The sequence below is a fragment of the Onychomys torridus genome, chromosome 12 (genome assembly GCF_903995425.1).
Source record: "Onychomys torridus chromosome 12, mOncTor1.1, whole genome shotgun sequence".
Classification (NCBI taxonomy): Eukaryota; Metazoa; Chordata; class Mammalia; order Rodentia; family Cricetidae; genus Onychomys; species Onychomys torridus.
This window is the reverse complement of record NC_050454.1, coordinates 73962848-73987451: the sequence shown is the minus strand read 5'-3', so window position 1 is coordinate 73987451 and position 24604 is coordinate 73962848. Positions and strand designations below refer to the sequence as shown.

The following is a 24604-nucleotide window of genomic DNA, read 5'->3' as shown; positions in this document are numbered from 1 at the left end:
TTAAAAGAGGCTTCCAGAACTCCAGGCTGTTTGCATAGCTGGGAACGGAGTCTTACGCCACCCACTGCTAAGGATAAAAACTACAGGTTAAGTTTCAGTAGAAGAAAGGAAATGCAAATCTCATGAAGAAAGGTTGTCTTTTTTAAATTTTCCTCTTCAGTAGGTTGAGTCTTTGTTATAAGTTATGGAAGGAAGGTAGGTTTGTGGTCTCTCGGGAAAGATTTAATATCGATTTGCAAAGTTTGTCAGAGATGTGAGCCGAGAAGAGTGTGAGAAGTAATTACCAGGATTGATGTAATTTCACAACTAAGATTTCCTCCCCAGAGCTGAAGAACCATCATTTGCCTGTGTGCTCTGGTAACATAGGCTGTGCCCCCTGGCTCACATCTGACCCCAACAGGCTTGGAACGGAACTGCAACCCCTTGAATGTGAACCTGCAAGGCAATTTCTGCCCTGGCCCATCACTGTCTTTCTGTTGGCCCTTGCTCAGCAGTTCCTTGGACAAATATTATTTCAAAGAATTGTCTCTTTGAGCATCGCCAAGTGTGATGGTGGGATCAAGGGTGCAGCTTTGCTGAGCAAGGCCTGTCTTCTTTGGTTTTTTTAGTTCCCGCTATGATAACCTCATATCCCAACACTACCCTGGCCACTCAGGGTCAAAAGAAGGAGATGAGCTGCACAGCGCACGGGGAGAAACCCATCATCGTCCGCTGGGAGAAGGAGGACAGGATCATTAACCCCGAAATGGCCCGCTACCTAGTGTCCACCAAGGAGGTGGGAGAGGAGGTGATTTCTACTCTGCAGGTAAAAATACCAGATGTGACAGAAGGGCAGGGGAGTTCTGGGACAGTCAGCCCTCTTACACAGACATGTACAGGGCTGTAATGACTTGTGAACATCCTGTTGGAATTTTCTCATGACACTCCATCCCTCTGTCTATCTACATGGACAAGGTCACTGAGTGACCTTCAGAAGTAGCATGTCATAGCCACTGTCCACAGAGAAATAATTAAGCACTGGAAGAAGTCTCTTCATGACCGTTGTCCTCAGAGGAGTGGAGTGTGTGTAGTGTGAATGTTCAACCTTCTATAAAAACATCGTGAGCTTTGAAACAAAAAAAAAACCCTATAATAAAAATACTTTTTGAGAGCTAGAGAGATAGCTCAGCAGTTAATAGTATGTACTGCTCTTCCAGAGGACCTGCGTTCAGTACCTAGCACCCACATCAGATGGCTCACAACATCTGTAACTTTAGCTCTAGAGGATCCGATGCCTTCTTCTGGTCTCCATCAGCTCATGCACACATGCACACATGTTCCAACACATATACATGTAACTGAAAATAAAATAATTTTTAAAAAAGGAAAATTTTGTTGCTTCTTTGTAGAAAATCCAATGGAGAGAATATTCTGTCATTAATCTAGAATTACAAGAGCTAGGAGGAAGTGTGCCTGTTCTCCAGCACCATGGGGGATTGACTGAACAATGCTTTTGTAATAAGGAAGGCTGGTACAGAAGCACACACATGAGGGAAATTTAAATCTATGTGCTTGGAACAGATAGTGGCTCTGATCCCAGGGTGCAGTCCTTGAGCCTGTATGGCACAGAACCCTGGTGAGGTCCTGAGGACTCTGGTGGTACAGCTGTGCCTTAGTTCCACAGACATGGATGTGAGGAAGCTGCAATCATTTATATGGACACCTAGACTCTGCATATAACTCGTATCCTCCCCACACTTGAACCCACTCTGTGTTGTTCAAAATAACAAATGCATTGGAAATGTGTAGACTGTTATACGGATCATTTAGGAAATCTTGACAAGAAATAGTGTGTTCAGAAAAGGTACAGCTGTGTCTGTGGGAACAGAGTGGTGGGTATAGAGGGCTGACATATTCATGGATGTTTCTTATGCATGATTCTTTAAAATTGCTGCACATGGGAAGAGTGAGAAGTATGTGGAGTATATATGAGCCTGATAAGAGCAAACCTTGTAAATTAGACATCCAGTCCAACAAGACAGACAATCCTGTTTGCATGCTTATAATTGCATGGAAGTAGTTTGCCTTCAGAGGGTATAAACATGTGTGTAAATTTGTATAAATGTATGTATTCCTATGTGCCAGTGTTTATCAGTATGTGTTGGTCTATAGGTGAGTATGTCTCAGTCATTGTGTCTGTGTGTGACCATGCATAGGTATGGACCAGTCTGTGAGTGTGGGCATAGGTGTGTGAGCTTGTGTGTACATCTGTGAAAGTGGATATGTATGTGTACATCTATGTTTGCATCTAAGTATACATCTCTGAGTATGTCTGTGTGAATGTGATTGTGTGTTTATCTCTGTATGTCTGTGTGTGTGTCTGTATATATTGTTCATCCATGTGTGTCCATGTGTGTGAATGGGAAAGTATGTATATGAGTGTCTCTGTATATTATATGTAATGAGAATGTGTGTGTGTGTCCATAAATGTGTTGTTTGTGTCTGTGTAAGTGTTCATGTGTGTTAGTGTGAATATGCTCATGTCTTTGGGTGTATCTGTGTATGTGTTTATATATGTGTGTATGTGTGTCTATGTGGTGTGTGTGTGTCTCCATGTGGGAGTAGGAATGTTTATGTGTGTCTCTGTATCTGTGGTGTGTGTGTGTGTGTGTGTGTGTGTGTGTCCGTGTCCATGTTCGTAAGTAGTAATGAGTGCTGGGGATGCAGGAAGTGTGGAAGCCATGTCTGCTGATTTCCAGCTCAGGCTATTAACTAAAGTGACCACTTTTTTGCTTTGGTTGCAGATTTTGCCAACAGTGAGAGAAGACTCTGGCTTCTTCTCCTGCCATGCTATCAATTCTTATGGGGAGGACCGTGGAATAATTCAGCTCACAGTGCAAGGTAGGACAGACACAGCAAAAGGAGTTCGGGACGAGGTGGGCTGACCTCAGGAAGCTGTGCTGCATCAGTCAGCTGGGAACACTTTGAATTCTTAGGAAAGCCTGGCTCTGTGGGAAAACAGCATAAATCTGGATTTTATCAGAGGGTGTGACTATGTCAGAGTGAAGCCCTGAAATTCAGGGAGTGAAACCCTTTGGGGACCAGAGCAGATGAGAGGGAGGCTCAGACCAAGTCAGACAAGCATGGCAGTGTACTAGCCTGTGCACTAGACTAGGAGGGTGAAGTGGAAGTCCGGTGTCTGGGATGAATGTGCTGTGAGTCAAAGCAGTGATACTTACACCCTGCAGGTCTGGCCTGGTGCCACACAGCCTGCAAACAGAATCTCCTGGGGAAAGTGGGGCAATCCCTTCTATCAAATCAGGAAAGAAAAAAAAAAATGGCTAGCAAACACTTTCAACCAGGCAGAGCCTGCAAGCTGTAGACAACTCTGTCCCTGGAGTCTATGCCTAGGCTTGATTTTTGGTCTTTCTGTTGATGGTACAGAACCCCCAGACCCTCCTGAGATTGAAATCAAAGACGTCAAAGCTCGCACAATCACGCTCAGGTGGACCATGGGGTTCGACGGCAACAGCCCCATCACAGGCTATGACATCGAATGCAAAAATAAATCAGGTAAGCTTTTCACTCCCCTCCTGACTTGTCTCTACCTTCACCCTCCTGCCTTCCTTGTTTCTTCATGTGTGTCCACAGCTCCTCCACACACTCACACACCTCAGAATGCTCTTTCCATTTGGCCCATTCCTTGCATGAGGATGTCCAGGTCACTTTCCACGCTCATGTTCAGCCCCTTCCTGAGTGACCTGGCTGGACCTCAGTCTTGATCCCCACCAGTCTTGGTAGGCATTCCTACCACCACAGGCCTGCCCATGGGTACCAACAGAAATAGGCTCTGTCATGGTCTTTCCTAGTCACCAGCCTCCTTCACTTTCTACTGCTTCGGATAGGTGACTGCCCTAGAGTACAAGCCTGGGTCTCCTATCCTAAGCTCCATTTCCACCATGCTGGTGTCTGCAGGATATGGCCTATAGCAAGTTTATGCAGAATAAGGAAAACTGATCTTCCTTCAGGTGATAGTGGCTCTACCACAATCCCCTGGACATGCCCTAGGGACAGGCCAGGGAGCACTCAGACAGTCCACAGCCAACACATAAAACCAACTTAGCTAGCAGCACCATGCTAGGCATTCTTACTGGTCTTTTCCCCAAAGCCACTACAGGCCCGTTTGGAAACTTACTGTCTCCCTGAAGACAGAACAACACCACTGTGGCCTCTAGCCAGGATTTTACTATGTCTTATAGAAGATATGGGTCAGAAGAGCAATCTGCAATAGGAAGGGTTAATGTACTTCTCAGAGGAACAAGAGCATTTTTCTTTTATTTCTAGGCTGATGTGTTGCTTCACATTGCCCCACCAGGAGCGATTTGGTCTCTTTTGAGCTGAGATGTAGCAACAAATCCCTCAAGACAGTTGGGAAAAGCAGGTCTAGAGGGCAGGCTGTCTCATTCGCAGTGTGCCAGGGATAGAACCAGGAATAACTGTTAACAGAAATGAAGAATTAGGAGAAGGGAATTTGAAGACTCAAAGCAAGTGTCAAGTGTGGATCAAGTTAAGGGTCTTGTCCAGGATAACTGGTTTGGGGTGCACATAAGAAGAGGGGGTGGCTCAGAGTTTAAAATGGAAGTGTTGCATGCATGCAATCCCAGGAAGACCCTCAAGGTGGGTAGTGCAGCTCCAAGTCACAGTGTCCGTGGGGAAGGTAGTGGAGCAGTACCCAAGGCTCAGAGCTGTGACAAGTGGGCTTTTCCCAGGGCCAATAGGAAAGAGGGTGGCTTTTAAAAAGGGATCAAATGGAGCACAGAAATGAGAATCCTGAGCAGGTCTTGAAGGAAACAGTGGAGTGGGGCACAGACTTGCTTGGAAACAGGGGGTAATGGTGAGTGCCAGTGGAGATACAGACAGGCATGGAGCCATTCAGCAGGATCCAGATAGCAAGAGGAGCCCCACCTTCCCACAGGCTGAGCTCCTAGGACTAGAACACATAGCAGCCTCCCACTGCAGAGCAGCCCAGGTCTATGCTGCCTTCAAGGATGATCCCCATGCCAACAGCTGGTACCCACCCAAACCAACAGAGAGTGTTAGGATCCAGCTCATGCTGGCCCTCTGCTGGCCTGAGCTTCACCTTGCTATTCCTCTGTCTCCCTTCTGCTCATGAAAGAGGAGACCATTGCAGAGCACAATGCTGCCTCTGGCAGGAAGACCTAATTCCCTTAGACCACTGGGCCCCCATTCCTCCTTGGTGCTCCTGTTTCCTGGCAGGTCCTGTGACATATATCAAATGTGTACCTCTGTGTGTATTAACTGTCATATCCATTCATGCATGTCACTCCACTAGCCTGAAAGTTGGCTGGGCTCCCTCTGCCTGTTAGGTCTATTTCCACACTGCCCATTGTTCTAAATACCTGGTGGGCAGTGGATGTTAAAGCGATATTTAATGAGTCTTTAAGACAGAAGTGCACTTAAAATGCTTCACTCATTTTCTGACACACGGTCATCCCGACAAGTGCAGCCTTTTATGTTGCTCAAACATGCATGAAAATAATTATGAGATGCAGGCCTACAAAAGCTCATCTTGATGGGGTTAATTCACCACCTAAGAAATTTTAGTGCACACCCTTTTCAGTGCCCTGCAAGTTTCTCAGAGTCAGGCTCTGCTTTCTTGCTTTCTTTAGCTCCCTAGCACTTGGTATATGGTCTAGTGTGACTCGAGTGTGGAGGAAACATTCCTTGTGTTTAATTGTTTAATTTACATACTTCATCCTCAGAATAGGAAGCCCTGAGGAGAAGGAGGAACTGTTCTCTTATTGAGTAGTGGCTACACTCAGTTCTGTAAACCATGTGTCTGTCAGCATCTTTGTGAGTTATGTCCTTCCTTGGTTTCTTTTGGGTGTGTAAATCTCATTACCATAATCTATAAGCAAATATAATTTCTAAGCAGCTGTCTCCTTAGAGAACCCTTGTGACCTGTCTCTGGCGAGGCCTTCACAGTGTCTCTGCACTCCAGGATTTCTAGTACATATTCTGGGCTCATAATAAATGTTCATTGAACCCTGGCTCTCCACTTATTTGTAGCAGTACCATCATCTGGCAAAGGAACTGTCATCTACTTTTTGTAAATTTCCTACAAAAGCCACATTGTTCCAGTGTAGTAAAAGCCCTTAATATTCTTAGCAAAGAGGGTTCTAATCAGTCAAGTCTGGATCAACCCAGTCCAGGAAACATGAACTCACCAGCTCTGCAGTTCCCACTTTGCCCTGTCCATCCAGGACTCTTAAAGGCTGTAGCCTGGGTTCACCCACACAGGGCTTCCTCAGCCCATACATCATCCCTTGGCCAAATGATCCTCCTTCCCATGACTTGAAGACAGATGTCCTTGGTTCTTTGTACACCAAAATAATAATAATATTAAAGAGCCCCTGTCCATGCCTACCTCTGTGACCATCTACTCTGGAAACACCAAAGACAGGTATCACCTGGTGGTAAGCAAGCATAGGAGACAGGTGCCTCCCTGCCCCATGTAGCTTCTGTATTGCCAGCAGTTCTGTGGTGCTCTGATTGCTACTTTCTTTTGGTTCTTGGGGAAACTACATCTCCTCTACATGGACACTCTGGCCTCTGTGACAGTCCCCCAACATCTGCTCATGTGGGTCCTCCCCTCTCACTGGACTATAGTGGTTACATCTGCTCTATTCTCTCATGTTGGGGGGCCACAATTCTTTTTGTCTTCCAGGCCTGCTCAGCTGGCCCCTTTCCTTTCCACCTCCAAAATTGTGGAGAACTTCAGCACTTTGGCCAGTGCCTAGCAAACCTATATGGTGGGCATCAGCACCCTGTCAGTCCTTGAAAAATAGGGCTTGCTGCATCCAAGCCCAAAACACAGTGTCCTTTGGGCAGATACTTATTGTTTTCCAAGCCTCCTCCTCCTGCAGTTTCATCAGGAATGTTATCCCCAATGGAGAAGACAGGAAGGTGTTCCTCAGTGTCCCTGTGCCAGTGTCTTGGCTTTAGTCTTCCCCTGAGCTCTCTCCTGGTCTTCAAGCCTTTCATGTTCTTCTCTAGGAACATGTGTTTATGTTTCTAGGAGTTCCAGACACCCATGTTCATTCTGATCTGTAACCTTAGCCTCATATCCTTAAGCCAAGTCTTGTCCCTAGTGACTGGTCATCGTCTGGGGTCAGGCACCTGACCTCCAAGCTGAACTGGTTCACAGAATTTATAAGCTTTCCAATCCTTCCTTGGATTATTTGGAGTCATGGAGTCAGCAGTGGATATTGTACTTCTCTGCTCTCTTCTTCCACCAGTCACTCGGTGGGATGGGGGTGGGGGGTGCTGCCACTTTCCAGTAGACGCTTCTAGTGCACACTTACTGAACCAGGCCACAGTCTGGCCCTGCATGCTCTCTGAGCTTTACTTCATGTAAACTCATAGAGTTGCCATCTCTTATATCTGACACCACTGTTTGTGCATCATTCCTCCCCACCAGTAAGCCAAGACCTTGTAGGGACATTATGGTGTTGGAGCAGTCCTAAAGCAGGTGTCTGGTACTGTCATCGCATAAGAGGTTTTGGAGAACATGTGAAAGTCAAGGGCAGTAGGAAAAGGACCTTGAGCTTGAGGTAATACAGTTGAAGTCAAATACCAACCCCTAGTTATCACCATCTGTGTGTAGACTGGGTCCCTAGACCTTTACACTGAAAACCAAATCCTTAGTTTGGCAGGATATCCTGAGAGTTCAACCAAATGAGACAGCTATTCCAAACTATCAGCATAGCCCAGACAGTGAGGCATTTTACCACAATGATCCAGACATCAGCAGCACCCCCTCCGCCCCCCGCTAGGGGTGGGGTTCCAGTGTGCCCACAGACTCAGGAGCCACAGGAATGAAGAGCCTGTGCTTATGAGGTGCCCAGCCCAGTGCCCAGATAGAAGAGTAGAATTTAAGGTAAAATGCAAATGTAACTAGGGAGGATGTAGTGTAGTCCACATCAATGCCCTTGGAGTACACAAACTGGAGAGTGTGGCTGCAGACCTGAGTCTGAGGGTACAAGCTGGAGTGGGGGAATATTTGGGGACAGCTTCAGAAACAAGCAATAAAATTTCTGCAGGGACATCATACAGGTCTCCTGGCCCAGTGTCTAGAAGGATTGTGTTTTCTACAGGTAAAAAGCAGATTCTGAGTGGGAGGGAGGCTTCTGAGTCAAACTGGAAGGTTGTTTTGCAAGTAGACCACCTACAGGGACTTAGGCTAGGCCAAAGGAACCTATAGCTAGTGGCTGCTGAGTGCTCAGCAGGCTGCATAGTCACCTCCTCCCTGCCTCCATGTGTCATGGGACTTGGGAGGTAGGAGGAAGAAGCAGGCAGTGGATATTTATTTGCCTCTCCAGGCTCTCAATCTCTTCCACATCTCATATATATGACTGCAGTAAACAAGTTGTATCTTCATTGGTCCTTGCACTTCCAGAAATTTGCATATTATCTTGATACAACCTTGAACCATCCTAATTCCTGCTTATCCCCATGTTTCTTTGTAGCTTGAAATTCTAGTGGTTCCTCCCTGTATCAAAACATCTTCTGCAGGAGACCTGGTTTCCTCTCCATGTGATAGGCTCATTGTTGAACATCATTTCATTGACATGAATTTCTTCCCCTAATTCATCCTCTATCAAACCCATCATTTAGTGCTTAGCCACATTTTCTCCATGTCAGTATCCTAGCTCCAGTCTTCCCAACTCTTTGCACTTTGGAAGCAAATGATCCATTTCCAGTATGTGTGATTCCCTAAGAAAAATTCTTACAAGCAGTCTGAAGCTGTGCATTTCTATTTCTTCAAGTCTTGGTTTACCTTGGCACAAGGCAGCCTCTTTAACTCATCACTAGTGTGTGACAAAGGAGTTGGTGTTCCCAAGACTCCATAAAAACCTTCAAGTGTGTTGAAGATCACAGGAGAGGACCCGGTAGTGGGGGATGGGTATACATCCCCCCCCATCCATGGTCTTAGGGTGTCTTTTCTCCTACAACCAACACTGGCTAATGACTACCCACCCTCAGTCAACTGCCCAACTCTTCTGATATAAGAAAATATCAGAATATATATAGCTGACTTCATCCTCTACCAAAGCCCTAAAATCCTTCTGCTCAAACTGTCACATACTCCATGATCTCTTCACAATAGGGAGGTGCTGACATTCAAAGTAACTGTTCCTGAGAAAGGATTCCTGCCACAAAAGACTTGGGATGAAACAAGTTTTTAAAAATCCAAACTGATCAAGGTGTTTGCTTTGTGGGATTTATGCTAAGGTTGAACTAGCTTGTGTGGAATGATCTTAGTTTTATCCCACTTGATTTGGGAAGAAAGGGGCAGATAGAGTGAAGAGTTCGGCTGAGCTTTTGTACCCTTTAGAACCAGGGACCTAGAGGGGAGCAATGTGTGAGGGTGCACTGTAGAATGAGCCCGTGTGTGGCCGAGGCTCCCACAGAACCAGCTTCCACCACTTGTGTCCCCATCCTGCTCCTCCCCAGGTATATGTTCTGTGTTTGTTCAATGTCTCTCCCTGTCCCAAGCTCACCTCAGTCCTTTACCCACTGGCATGGGTAATAAGTGTGTGACCCCATGTATGACCAGCTCTGACAAAAAGCTGGAAACATTGTATTGAAATTTCACTTTGGGGGTATTTTTTTTCTTTCTTCCTTTCCTTTTCTTTCTTTTCTTTTTTAAAAAATTCCTGTTGTGAACTTTCCAAGGCAGAGTAAAAAAACTCACATCTCTATCTCTTCTTTTTTGAAAAACAAAACCCAAAAGACTCCTGGGATTCTGCTCAAAGAACCAAAGATGTTTCCCCTCAGCTGAACTCGGCCACCATCATTGACATCCATCCTTCCTCCACCTACAGCATCCGCATGTACGCCAAGAACCGGATCGGCAAGAGTGAGCCCAGCAACGAGATCACCATCACGGCGGATGAGGCAGGTAGGTGGCACGGGTTAGAACCTGCCACCCAGCCATCCACTTCTGTGACTCAGATGCTTAAATATAGAATCATGCCTTTCCTGACTCCTGGTGAAATTCTTTGATGTAGGCTTCCCATGGCCCTACACCTGATAAAAATGCCCATGGCACCTTGCCCCAGCTTTGAGGCATTCTTGCTATTCAGATGGTCAAGGTTCTTAATATAGAAATGTGAATGGAAAACATAGGCTAACCATGCTGAGGGACTCCAGGAATCACATTGTTGTACAACCCCTTGTTTTTGATGCCCTGGACCCAGGTTGATAGGAAAAGGCTAAGTGTATTCCCAAGACCCATGAGTTCAAGTGTGGGATAAAGAAGCATTGCTTAAGTCAGAAACTCCATGAATATGCCTGTGGGCAAGTGGAGAGGCACAGATTGCTTAATGATTGACATAACTGTTTTATTGTTCTTCTGCCATGATGAATTCTTTCTTATTAATTATTGAAAATTTTGAAGATACATATAAGCGTTTTGAAACGACAAGGCAGCATCTACCATCCTGTCACCTAGAGCTAACATAGGAACATGTTGACAGAAGCTTCTAGACCATTTTTGTGGCAAGTTTCATCACTCATACATGTATCTAAGCATGCTTACCAGCATGCATACCCACATGTATGCACACACAGACATATATGTCTACTCCAGCCTGCCTAGATGGAGCTAACTAGTTAGCAGAAGACTGAAAACCTGGCCATGGCCAGTAGATGCTGACTGTGAGCCTATCCCATGGAGGAAGGGAGGAAGCTCTGTTAGAGGGAAGCAATGTCTGTCTTGTTTCTTGGAAAGAAAGAAGTAACTGGTACTCACCCTACCTTTGCTTCTCCACTGTCAATCAAAGAGTTTTATAAGTTTGATCCAAGGTCAGACCATCATCCATCATCTTCCAGTGACCGTGATTCATCTAGAAGTTGATATCAACTTCCAGGAAGCTCATTATTGACTACTCTGTATTCTACATAGACATGGTGCCTGTGTCTCTGAAATGCTTTTTTATGATTCATAGTGACAGACCCCACCACATATTTAACAAACTGTACATGGTTGGATATGTTGGTCATTTTCAACTTTTCTTTAGTGTAAGCTCTGCAATAGTGAGCACTCTGTCAGTTTTCATTTGCTACTTTTTCAAGATTACTTTCCCATGCTAAATTCAAAGAAGTATGATTTCTGAACCAGCCCAGCCACAACATTGTGAGTCTTTCTTATGTGGTCAGTATTACTCTCAAAGAAATAAGTTTGTGTGTGTGGATGGTACAATACCCTTTTCTCCCATCCAAGTACTAACCAGGTCTGACTCTGCTTAGCTTCCAAGATTAGTCAAGACTGGGTGTGTTCAAGGCCATAAACCAGGGCCTGTTTCTTAGTACAGGAAGACGTCCAATCTTGAAAATGGTTTTTAAGGATGGGTGCCAGGATGCCTTCATGTTTGATCCTTGGACTCTGTCTTCATGTCTTCTCATCTGTAAAATAGGCATATGTCTGGTGCCTCTTCCTCTTTATGCAGACATACCTGACCACCCGAAAACCAAATTCCAAGCTCTGGAAGTACTTTGATCTCCTCAGAAATAACTGAAAACTGAGTGTTGACGTGTATTTCAGTAAAAACAGAATCATATTAATATGTTTACCTACCCTGTCCCTAACTTCCTGGAGTTACAATATACTGGCTATCCAAAGAATAAGTTTCCCACATTCTTCAACCTGAAGCATAACTTTCAACCACATGCTTGGTGTCCTCCTGTCCTCTCACACTCTGTCTCTCCCTCTTTCCAGCAGCATCTCCTCAGCTGTTCCCCTGATGGCCATTAAGGACTGCTCTTGTTAAGGCTGTATGTCCTTTCCTCTTCACCTCTGCAGCAGCCTCTGGTTGCCATGGCAGCATTTCTCCCTGCATCCAGGAGGCCAGGTGAACAGCTCTGGATGCCGATGTCTTTGCAGACAGAAACAGAGTCTGTGCCCTTTGGCTCCCTGACTAGGCTCTTGGATGTGACCTAGTTGCTGGCTTGGGCATCTTGGAATCTTATTTGACATTCATATGAGCAAGAAAGAGAACAGACTAGCAGCTAGGCTTTGTCTTGGGGTAGGGTTTACGTGACTAGAATCAGAAAGTCATTTTCCATACGTGTGGGCATGTCCCTGCGCTGACCAACAGTCCCTCCTTAGAACTGACTGCAGTGGCTACAGATGCCACAGACAACTCCTGGCAGTGATGTTTAAAAGGCACGTATTTCAGGAACTGCAGCCATCTGGGGAGACCTATCTTATGCTTTTCTGAAAATAAAGAGATTATTTGTCAAGCAATGAACATTGCCTGGAAGCTACGGTGTTGTAGTGGCCAAGTGTTGGGGACCTGAGGCCACTTATCACTTCACACCTGCAGAGGAGACAACTGTGAGGTGCTTAGCTCTAGGTATCTATCCCTTCAACTACTGTAAAGCTACAAGAAGTGACTCCCAGCAGCCCTACTCTGGCCTCCCCTTTGCACTCTGCTAGGCATTTGTACTCCCTTCCCACTCTCCTAAACCTTTCAAGCCTTGACTCTCCTTTTCTGTGCTTTTCCTAGAAGAGCCAGGCCAGAGACACTTCCACCCTGTGAAGTAACTTTCTCAGTCTCTGAGTGGACTCAGTGTCCAAGTCTCACCATCTTAGATCATGGATCATGATGGCAATATTGTATGAGGCTTATTGTCACTTCTGCATGGACCCCCGTGTTCAGAGCTGTGCTGTGACTCCCCCAGCACTGGCGAGTGTTTGCTATTTATATTTCAACCCTGTGTGTTTTGTGTATTTCGTGTGTGTGTGTGTGTGTGTGTGTGTGTGTACTGAATATTTATATTCTTCAGCATGATTATCAGCATGATATAGCTGTGCAGTTTGTGTGTGTGGTGAGAAAATACATGTAGTGTTAGACCCACATTGAAGATTCTGAAGGGTATTAGGGTCTGAATCCTGATATGCCCCCAAATGCACCCAATCCCCATGTCCGGTAAGAGGTGGGGCTTTAAGGAGATGATTGGACTGTAAGGGTGGTACCATTATGAGTAGAAGTAATCTCTAATAACAGGCCCAAGAGAACTCCCTGCCCCTTCCATCATGTGAGGAAGCAGTGAAAAGGCATGGACTACATGCTCAGTAAAACACAATCTTCTAGTGTCTTGGTATTGACACCTCAGATTCTGGAAACTGTACAAATTAATGTTCTGGTTCTTAGGAGACACTTGGCTGAGTGTGTTCCTTAAAGTAGCTTGACTTTAAGAAGCTTAAAGAGCAGGCTGAAATGAGAGATCCAGAAAGAAAAGATAAAAGAGGCCAAGGGCAAAGCAAGAAGGCTGAGAGAACAAGAGGCAGGATGGAGTAAGACTCTCCCACTGCAGCTCTGACTGCTCCCCTCCTGTGTCCCAGGTCATAACCTGCAGAGAGGTCTAGCCACAGGAAGGCTCCATTTAGGGTCTTCCTATGCTCAGGCTCTGAGTGAGGTGTTGCTACTTAAAATCTGGACACTTATTTTCACCATCTATCCTCCCAATTGCTGTGGGTCCTCTGCACCTGGCAGCTTTCAGCTGGCGTCCAGTGCGGTATTGCCTCTGATGGACGTCATTGACAACAGTCCCTCTCTTCCTTGATTGAAGAATCAGCAACTTAACCAAGGAAGTCAAATTCCACCCATTAACCCAATAACAAGAATAATATGATATAAATATATTGTGTTTGTGTATGAAATCATCAAAGAGTATTTTTTATTATTATTAAAAAGAGGAAAATGTAACAGAGATTGCGTAGGTCCACATCATCACCCTCTATGGAAGAGTTGGAAGGTTTTGGACTTACATGTTTGCCCCATGGGAAATTGATTTTAGATCCCTGCAGTATCCATCACAAAGCTGCCTCAAGAAGGAATTGCTGTCATTTGCCCAGCGCTCCTTCCTAATGTTAGAAATATCATTGCTTCTGAGACTCAATTCTGGGTATTTTTATGTGAAAGTGCCCACGTGAATAATTATACCACTTAAATGCACTTGACCTCAGAAAGCAAGTATGTAGCAAAGATCACACCATTTAGCACACTCTTCTAGACTCCCCCGCAGTGCCCCCAAAAGGAAAAGTCAGAGTGAGTAGAGATGCTATCAGAGTTGACAAGATCAGCTCTTAATGGACCAGAAGTGCCTCTGACTTCCCAGGGCTCCAGGATACCTATCAGCTATGTCAGCACCATGGCTGATCCTTGCCAGAGAGCCACTTCCTGTTAGCAGTTGAGCCCTGAAGGTTGTATGACACTGAGTGCCTGTGACCCAATGTAGGGTGGCTGATCCCTTCATCATCTTCATTATGAGTCTGTGTGGCAGTATAGAAGTTCAGTTACACTGAAGCGCCTTGAATGTCACTGCATTTTTGCAGACTAGCTGAAGATGGATGGTTTGGGTTTCAGAGAGGTACAACAAAGTGTTGGCTTTCCAGTAGATCTGGCCTAAGTTAAGGGTCTGTGTGGTCCAGCCATGCCCTGTACACAACAGAACCTTTAGCTGTTTCCTTTTTTTGGTTACCATTCTTTTCACCTTTAGTTGGGGAAGAACCTTAGAACTAACCCTAGAGATATCATCAATATTCTTGTTGTTTCTTATACATAAGGAGCATCATCCTGATGCTAACTTAGGATGCTCTGGAAACATTCTAGGGTATTCTAGAGTGTTATTCCCTTTCTCCCTCTTCACTTTGTATTTTTTGCCTAAATATCATCTCTATAAATCTTGTCCCAACCACCACATTAGGATTCCACTCACTGCTCACTCTAGCATGCCTGAGCATGTAATACTCTCCTTAAAGCAGCTGGTTACCATCCAACACACTGGAATCTTCTGGTTCAAGCTTGTGGTTTATTTTCAGGCCTCTTTCACATGCATAACAGTAGCCTGCATTTTCATTGCTTCATCTTAGGCCCCAGAACAGTGTTTGGCACATGATAAAACTCAATAAATAAATAGTTTAGATGAATGAGTTGTTAATCCATCAATAACTTTATATGAACCCAGTCTTTACTTTGCATAAGAAGTTTGATTTTCACCCACGCCTTTAATCCCAGCACTCAGGTGGCAGAGCCAGGCAGATCTCTGTGAGTTTGAGGCCAGTCTGGTCTACAGAGTGAGATCCAGGACAGGCACTAAAACTACGTGGAGAAACCCTGTCTTGGAAACCCAAAAGAAAAAAAAGTTTGATTTTTATATTTTTACTGAGCAGTGTCTTGGCTACTCTCCCTACAAAAACAACTTGTCCTCACACACCTGGCTCCTACACAGAGGGAGATTTGTGTGTGAGATCATGCAGTGGCTCCTGGGTCTTTTATTTGATCCTAATCCACTGTATAAAAGCTTTCATACATGCATATATTCCATTTTGGCCTACTAGTCAGTTTCCCTTCTAACACCTATATAGGTATAACTTTATATATCTATATAAAATCAAGGAAAGAGAAACAAACAAATAAACAAAAACACGTGATACTTTCCTTTCTGAGGCTGACTCAATACACCTAGTAAGATTGGGTCTGTTTGTATCTGTTTTCCTACAAACAAAACAACTTTGTTTCTCCTTATAGCTGAAAAAAGTCCCATTGTCTCTATGAAGCACATTTTTTTTCTTCACTCCCCAATAAGACAGGATCTGCCACTTAGCTACTGAGAACAATGCTGAATGGATATACTGGTCTTCATCCCTAGTAGATGCTCATCAACTCCCCAGCCAGGAAGGTAGAGACAGACATTTGGGAAGGAGATTCATCAGGAAGGTTCTTCCCAGTTCAGTAAACAAACTCAGGAGTCTGACTGTAGCTAGGAAATAGGAGAGAGAATGTTCCGAGAGCCTTGAACCTCACTGTTCTTTGAGAGGGAATGGGCTGTCCGAAGCAGGAGGCACATTGGACATGGAGCAGCCAGCTCAGGGGGGACCTATGTAGACGAGCCAGTGGATGTGGAGTGGCTGGGAGAGGAGAGCGTGGTGAAGCCCTGTACATTTGGCAGTCGGATCGAGCTCTCCTTGATGTGTGTAGCCAAACAGAGTGGTTGAAAGTTGTCTTGCTGTGGACCTGGAAAAAGTATTAGAAACTGTAAACAATCTCTAATCCCGCTGTCTTACAGACTAGCCAGTTTCTACTTCTGTAGATGTGCAAAGATGATTGATTCTGGGAAATGATGCTAATTTTCAATCTTCACCTCCAGCTTCTGCCTACCCTAGAGAAACTGCTGCATATTCTAGTGTAAAAAGCACAAACAAATCAAGCTTCTCAGGGACAAAGAACTGGCTTAGCTGTTGAGTGTTTGCTGCACTTATAGAAGACCCAAGAACAGTTCTCAACACCTATGTTGTGTGGCTCACAGCTTCTTGCAACTCCAGCTCCAAAGGATCTAACATCCTCTTCTGGACACCTGCACTCATGTGTATACACCCATACACATAAACATGCGTGTGTGCACACATACACACACACACATACACACTTAAAATGTTTAAAACAAAACAACACCTGCCCCCGAAAACCCCTTTATATGTTGCAGCTTCAGTTTGGAGCATGTAAACTAATTCTTAAGTATCAATGCCAGCATGACTTTTGAATTTAGTGCAATAAGCAGGGTAACTTGTGGATTGCTCTCTGAATTCATATCACCTCACAGAAGTTGCTTGCAATTGTGTAAAGAGCCTTTGAAGCTCAATAAAATGGCTTTCTCATGATGCTGCAGAAACAAGTTAGTCCCCTTCATAACCTTTAGTCCCCTTTCAAGAAGGGGAATTTGAGAGAGTAAGTGGAGACACTGTTAGAGTTGACAAGATCAATCCAAAATAGTTTTGCAAGGATGATTTTGATGAAGTCTAGAGAGATGATGGTTCAACAATTAAGAGAACCCATTGCTCTTGCAGAGGCCCCAAATTTAGCTCACAGCATCCATGTCAGGTGACTCAAAGCCACCTTTGACTCTAGCTCCAGGGGATCTGATGCCTCTGGCGGCTTCTGTGGGCACTGCATTTATGTGCACACACCCACAAACATACACACAATTAAAAACAGTAAAAGTAAATGTCTTTTTTTAAAAAGCACGATTCTAATGGAGGAGCCACATGCTTTTCTGTAACTGATGTGAGAAATCTATTCCATGGGTTTTTGGGTTTTTTTGGGGTTTGTTTGGGTTTTTGTTTTTGTTTTTGTTTTTGTTTTGTTTTTTTAAATCAGGTCTGACATTGTTTCCCGTGTTAAGTATTTGATTTACAGAAATCAGAAGCAGAGCTCTGACAGTGAAGGTCCCAGTGGCTGGATGCTGAGAAGTAACTTTGATGTTAGGAGAACTTTTGTACAGGTCGATCAGAAAACCCAAGAGTCTGCAGTGCCCCAAGTATGCAGTTGTGCCTGTTGAGAAGGAGGGGACTCTGTTTTCACATTTGCAGAGCACTATTCCCCTTGCAGGAAGGGACTCCCTCAGCACTCAGCTCCTGAGAGACCCTGGGAGACCAAAGACATGCAAGACTTGGAAGCTAGGGTCTGGTGTGCACCCAGGTGGAATGAGTGCCTGTAGAGTCCCAGGCAAGGGCAGGATTTGATGGAGGGAAATTAAAGTTCAAGGGATCAGAGCTGTCTAGAGGCTGTGTGTTTGATTCTGCTAAGGCACTGGACATGAGAGAGACATAGATGAACCAGAGACCATGAAGGAAAAGGGAGATGGGCTCTGTCCAGGGAGTGGTCAGTAACTAGGGTAGATGGGAGCTTCAGAGTGCTTTGGAGCCATGCCCCTTTTAATTCACATTTGATAAGATAATAGAAAGTAAGATAGCTTTTGAGGCCAAATTACAGCAGGGTACCAGGGCGAGGGGTGCCTTATGATGACAGAAAAAGCAGAGGGCAAGCTTGGCAGTGGGCCTCATGGAAGGCATGCATAAGACTGGGAATGCAGTATGAATTAGAAAAGCAGGCCATGGGCTGCAGACCCTCCTCTCTGCAATTCTCAGACATGAAGAACCCCTGCTGTCCTCGGGTGCATAGCACTAAATACCCTGAGCCCTGTTTTCTGGACCTCATCACTTCTCATTGCTGCCCTCCTCCTCTCTCCCTCCCACCAGCCCTGCCCTGTGGAACTCCACTGTCCTTCCCATCCCCCATTGTATGGTGGCAGGTTCTGCTTCTTTTCTTGCATCCATCTCTGTCCTGCCTCTCTTTTGTGTTGTTGTGTGAAACTGGGCTATGCAAGGCCATGTTCATGCAGCTATGTTCTTTGAGTCCCCCACCTCCTTCTTCCCCGCCCCTCCCATCCATCCCCTCTGTCTCTTAGACAGTTTTGTTTCCACTTTCGTGTCATCTATACAGACATGATTTCTATGCATCAGTTTAAACTCTAGGACCCACAAATGAGAAAAACATGTAACTATTGTCTTTCTGAGGTAAGATTCATTTGCTTAATGTGATCAACCCCAGTTGCATCCACTTCCTTGCTTTGTTTTCCATGTGGCTGAGTGGAAGACCATTGTGTGTCTAAACTGCAGCATCTTGAGCCAGATGTTGATTGACACTTTGGTTGGTTCTATAACTGAGCTATCATGAATAGTACTGCAGTAAACATGGGTGGACAGATGTCTCTATGATATGGTAACTTGGTGTCTGCTGGGTAAACGCCCAGGAGTGGGGTACCTGGGTCATATGGCAGGTCTGCCTTAGCTCTATGAGGACCTTGACACTGACTTACAGAGCCTCGGGACTAGTTGACATTCCTGGCAGTGTGTATAGTGAGTGTTCCCTCTGTCCCCATTTCTACCTCTGCAGAGTCTCTGCCCACCCACCTCCATCCAGTGACACTTTACCCTTCACTCACCGTCTACAAGTGTCCTAAAAGCTGTAACCAAGCAATCCACCTCTTCCTGAAGCTACATCCTCAGCTCATCCCTACCCCGCATGTCCCTGGGTCTGAGCTGTAGAGCACACTCCTTTCCATGAGCCATAGCAACTTCCTAAGCTCTTCCTGTGGGCCTGCAGCACTTTCTTTATTTCTTGGATCCTAATGTGCAGCCTCGCCTGTCATTTAGAGTCATCCCTCAGAACCCCTGCATTCTGCAGGTTCATACTTCAGATGAGAAAGGTTTTTAAAGATTGCATCTCAATTGTGCACACATTGACTTTTCTTCTGGCATTATTCTGTAAACAATACAGAACCACAGCTCTTGATACGGCCTTGACATTTGGTGTTCTGAGCCTCCTAAAATTGTTTTAAAGTACCATTTGGTGTTCTGAGTCTCCTAAAAATGTTTTAAAGTACACATAAGCATGGGCATATGTTACATATAAATTTTATATCATTTTGTGGGTAATGTGACCATGGTTGGTCTTTTTCTGCCTGTTTCCTTACAAAAGAAAAAAATCTACCTCTGGTGTGTATAACCTGCCTGTGTGTTTTTGGTCCCTACAGCTCCTGATGGCCCACCTCAGGAAGTTCACCTGGAGCCTACATCATCTCAGAGCATCAGGGTTACCTGGAAGGTAAACTGAACCAACACTTGTGTCTCTGACACTTTTCCTAGTGTGTGAACCCTATTATTCTTGTCATGATGCCAGGATACTAACACTTTATAAAGTTTTTTTTTTTCAAAATTATACTCAAAATTATACCGTTAAATACTCAAATCCTTGCCATAGTCATTATACATGTAGTTGGCCCATCATCAACTGAAACATTGCTCCATGGCGTATGCCTGTTTGATATCATAGTTTGAATTCCTCTGTCATAAATGAAACATCTCTAAAGAATGAAGTTGCCCTGTCTTACTTATTTTATACTGAGAATTTTATCAAGGTTCCTAGGATCAGTCTCATGCAGTGAGGTGGATACCCCTTGACTGAGTACTATAATTTCATCACAGCAGAAAATCTCTAAGTGCTTCTTAGGAGTAAAGAAAGCACTGTGTAGTCCACGGTGCATGGTGGCAGAAAGGAGAGAGACCTCATTACGCATTAGCTGGCTGTCTCCTTGAAAAAGCACCTGGGTTCCCTGCCCAAGGGCACGAACTTTGTCTCCTGGGCAGTGCCAACCCAGAGTGTGGTTGCAGATACAGACTAGTTGCTGCTTAGCTTGGTGTGGGCTGCCCAGTTGGGGAGTAGCAAACCTGAGCCAGCATAGGGCCTGCCTTCAAAGTAAGCTTTGTCAGTAAAGGAGGTGATGGTGTCTGTCTTCTGTGCACACTGGTCACAGACCAGTGCTTTGAGTTGCCACTGATTCACACATACTCAAGTCCTGGCACTTACCTGTGGGTGAGATACATTGGAAATTAGCCACCTCCTTGGAAATGAACTTGGCAATGACCATATGGGTTAAATGCTGTTTCATCTAGGGAACTGTTACTGGATCCATGCTTCTATGAAGTTCTACTGTTTCTGGTCTGTATTTGTCTTATAGCATGGCTTTCTCCTCTCCCGCCTTCCCCCTCCCCTCCCCTCCCTTCCCCTCCCTTCCTCTCCACTCCCCTCCTTCCCCCTCCCCTCCCTTTCTTTTTCCCTTCCCTTTCCTTTCCTTTCCTTTCTCTTCCTTCTCCTACTGGTCCTCTCATAAGCTGATGAGCATGTGTAGCAGAAGTGGGCTTCCACTGTGGGGGTGCGCACCACCTCAGGTATTAACATGGGTTAATGCAGGGAATCCCTGTGTGTCAGCTTTTTTAGCCTTGGCCAATGAGCTGTGTTTGCAGCAGGCAGTATGACAGACCATGTGGCTTGGGAGTGTGACTGAGCTGTCCTCGGTCTTTGTGACCAGCCCACTCCTGTGAGCACCACACACTGTACAATAAAAGGCTCTCAGCATGCCCTAACCCTGTGCACATCCCAGCCGTGCTACACACAGAAAGCTGGCTCAGTCTGCCCTGAATAGAGGCTGTGAAGTTTCAGTAAATTGCTCCATATATTTCTTTGCATTTGGCTATTGAAATGTGACCTTGAGAGATTTTGGGAGGTCCTGTATGAAGGACATATATGTCTGCAGAGCATCTACCTCTTATAGCTAAAATTGGAAACTTCTAGGGCCTTGAACTGTGTCCTAACATAAAAACCACAGTGAAAGTCGGTGCATTACAGTTAAATTTCTTCCTAGAGCCAAAAGAATGAATGTGCTATGGGATGCACAGTACACCTGGCTTTCCTCATACCACTAGTTAGGTGTTGTGCAGGTGTACAGCCTTGCTTCCAGGCATCGTTGCCTGGCTCTTGAGCAAACAGGCAGGCATACTGGTGCTCAACCCCACCGAGTGAGGTATGGCCACTGGAGACTCATGCAGACTAGCTTATTGCTCCACCTGATGGTATGAAAGACTTGAAAGGGCATTACCATTTCAGGCAAGCTGTGGACTGATCTAAAGGGCATGCAGAGACAGTATGTGCTATCAAACATGCCTCTCTGTAGTACAAGAGTTCAGAACATGCATTTTGTTTAAGGAGCCTACAGAGGAAGAAGAAAGGGAGGGGGGTGGACAGACAGGGCGACAGCATCAACCAAAGAGGGAGCCTGGGTCAGGGAATAGCCATGGATATGTGTGGAATAGTGGAAACCTAAGATGAGGACTCACCACCATGGGACAGCTGGTCAGGACTGAAAGATGTGCCCAATCTAGGTAAGTGAGGAAGAAGAGGGAAGGGCTCTTGGTTTTGAGTGGGAAAACAGCCATTTTAGACTTGACATCCCTAAAAGATAAAAATATACTAATGGCTTTTCAATTGCACTGGAGTTAGGTATTAAAATTTTAAATCATTGTCTCATAAGTAGACCTGCTGAATCTCTGTTGTCAAAATAAATTATCTACCTCTTTTTATTTTCATTATTTCTTTCACCAAAGGAAAGGGTCCAATCTGAAACTTTTCAGGTCTAGTCGAGGCTGCCCATGACCTAAGGATGTAACATATCCCATAGACACTTGAGGCCTCCAACCTCAGTCCCCACACTCCTACTCAGACTAGGATCCCTTGCTCCCCAGTCCTCCCCATCCCAGGTGATCCTTCCCTGTCATCAGTCACATGGTACATGACACCTCTCCTGCCTAGTAATGGAATCTCTAGGTGACACTCAGTGAAGACAGATGAATCCCCTGCATGGAATTGTCTATGACATTCCCAACACACTCACTGCATGGCCCGTCTCCTGTGCATCTCTTCTGTGGCTCGGGGGCCCCATGAGAGACATAGTGTTCCTTGTTCCTCATGTGGTGGATGAGTGAATGAGTGAGCAAAGAAATGAATCAGTGAGGGAAAGAGTAAACTAGTGAAAGAATGAATGAATGAGTGTGTTTATGAGTAGGTGAGTGAGTATGTGAGTGCATGAGCAAATGAATGAACTAGAGAGTGAGGGAGTGAAAGAATGGGCAGGCCGGCCGGCCATGGTGAGTGAGTGGAGAGGCTAGAGCCCCTGTGAGGTGGAGTGAGGGAGCCTCTAGGCCATGTATTCACAGCACAGGTGCCTCTGAGAAGCATTGTGGGGTTCAGAGGCAGCAGTGGAGAGGACGCCCCTTTGTTCAGATGCGAACTGCAGAGAGGAACATGCGACAGCTGAACTCTGGCTTTGGTGGAGTGCTGAGTCCAGAGCTGGACACCAGAGCTGTGTCACCTCGCACCCTTTCCCCTGTCACTCACTGAAAGGTGAAAGGTCACAAATCTGTGGTACATTTATAGGACCCAGCTGGCTGCAAGTTCTTGGAGAACGTCCAAGAGCCAGTCCTGCCTTATGGTGCCTGCGTGAGGCTGGATGGGTGTGCAGAAAGGACTGAGATGGAAACGCAAAGCAGTGGCTTGGTGGAGATTGCAGCTGAGTGTGCTGTTAAAGTAGAAATAAGTAACAGTGAGATCCCTAGCTCTGCTCTGGTTGCCAGAGGGGAGAGGTTTGCCTGTGGATGTGGTTTGTTTCTGATTCAAAATTAGAACCAACATTAAAAATGACTGAAAAATGACATTTATTTGATAGAATACTTCAAAATTATACTTAGGGTTTTTTTTTTTTTTTCCTAGAAAATTCTGTCTTAACCTATTTCCTGAAGCATCTTTCTTTCTCTGTCTCTGAAACTAAGAGTCTCACTGGATAGCCTAGGCAAACCTTGAGCTGACTGTACAGCCCAGGCTGATCTGGACCTTGTCATCCCCTACTTCAGGCCCCTGAGTGCTGAGATTAAGTGTGTGTGTGTGTGTGTGTGTGTGTGTGTGTGTGTGTGTGTGTGTGTGTGTAAATATTCAGTACTTGAAATAATTACTCTAGATATCTCAAAAGTTGCGATTGAAAGCAGAGAATATTTCAACTGTAAAAATTTTGCTTCAAGTGAGAAATCTTTATAGAGTGTCTCCAAAATATAAACTTTCACATGCTGAGAGCAGTTGTAAGCTGATGGCTCAGAATGGAAACTTGAGGGGTCAACCATTGTCTCCTCCTCCTCAGATATCCTGGCTGAGAATGTTTTTTTGTTTTGTTTTGGTTTGGTTTGGTTTAGTTTTTGTTTGTTTGTTTTTTGTTTGTTTTTAATAAAAATTTTCACGTAGAATTCTAAATGATTTCCGTGAGTGTGTCAGTGAATTTCTATCATCAGAAGAATGGTTCCCACCCAGCCCATCCCCCTACACCCAGTTACCTGTGCTATGAGACAGTATCCCAGAGCCAGACTTCACACAAAGGAGACAGCTCAGCCTATCATTTCAAAACAAACCCCCACTGTAGGAAACAACATCATACGGTTTAATAAACTGTAGGCTCTTTGTGCCTCCTCCTTCGAAGTCCTTCTCGCTAGGAAACTGAGGCACACTGGGAAAGTGGCTTGGGCAATTCTGACCCTGCTTCCCTGGGGAATCTGGACCTCTGTGGTTCTGAGCATTTTCCCTCTGCTAGCACCATGCCAAACTTTCTCCCATCCTGTCACTTACTCTGGGTACTGAATACAGCCAGTGTGAATGAAGAATAATCCTCACATTAAAAAGACTTGCTCAGAATCTGAAAGCTGGTGGATAGGTGTCCAGCTGGGGACTGCCATGTAGGTAACCCATGCCTACAAAACTTGATAAATATGAATTCCCTTTACTCTGCCTTCCAGCCTCATGGGCTAAATGTCACCTGACAATGGGAAGCTAGAGAAGATATACAGTCTACATTTACCTATTAGTATTCTGTTTCCAAAGTATAAACCTAGGTCAGTACTCCTCTTTCCTACAAAAGTTGAAATTAAAAAGTTGTCTTGAAATACATTTTGATTTTTTTCAAGCATTCACTTAATCCTTAGGCTATGAAAGATTATGAATTTTCATTTGCTTTCATGAATTAATCCACTGGCTCTGGTTGGGGGTTATGGGTGCTTTATTAAAAAATGTGTACAATGTCTCACAGATATGTAAGGAATTGTCAATCCTTCTTGTATTAGCAAGTCTAACTTCTTCCCCTTCAATAAGACAAAAAGAAAAAGAAAAAGAAACTGGCTTCAAAGCCTTCCTCATCTCCATGGAGTAGGATTGCTTTTTCTGGACCCTCAAGGTGGACCAGAAAGTGTGGGCTCTGTGAGGGTTTACTCAGTAGGAGAGAAATTAGTATTTGTTAAAGAAATGTGTGAATCCCATGCCATCAT

The 24604-nt window shown here is 44.9% G+C and overlaps 1 protein-coding gene across 3 annotated transcripts in view; it reads left to right on the top strand.

Moving 5' to 3' along the window:
* Dscam (DS cell adhesion molecule) overlaps positions 1-24604 on the top strand; it is a 625088-nt gene that overhangs the window by 492056 nt on the left and 108428 nt on the right. For all 3 annotated transcript variants that reach the window (XM_036203115.1, XM_036203114.1, XM_036203116.1), the window contains exons 12-16: positions 609-805; positions 2784-2880; positions 3424-3552; positions 9797-9964; positions 19444-19514. In XM_036203115.1, coding sequence (XP_036059008.1) covers positions 609-805; positions 2784-2880; positions 3424-3552; positions 9797-9964; positions 19444-19514 — 662 coding nt within the window. The remainder of the gene's footprint in view (positions 1-608; positions 806-2783; positions 2881-3423; positions 3553-9796; positions 9965-19443; positions 19515-24604) is intronic.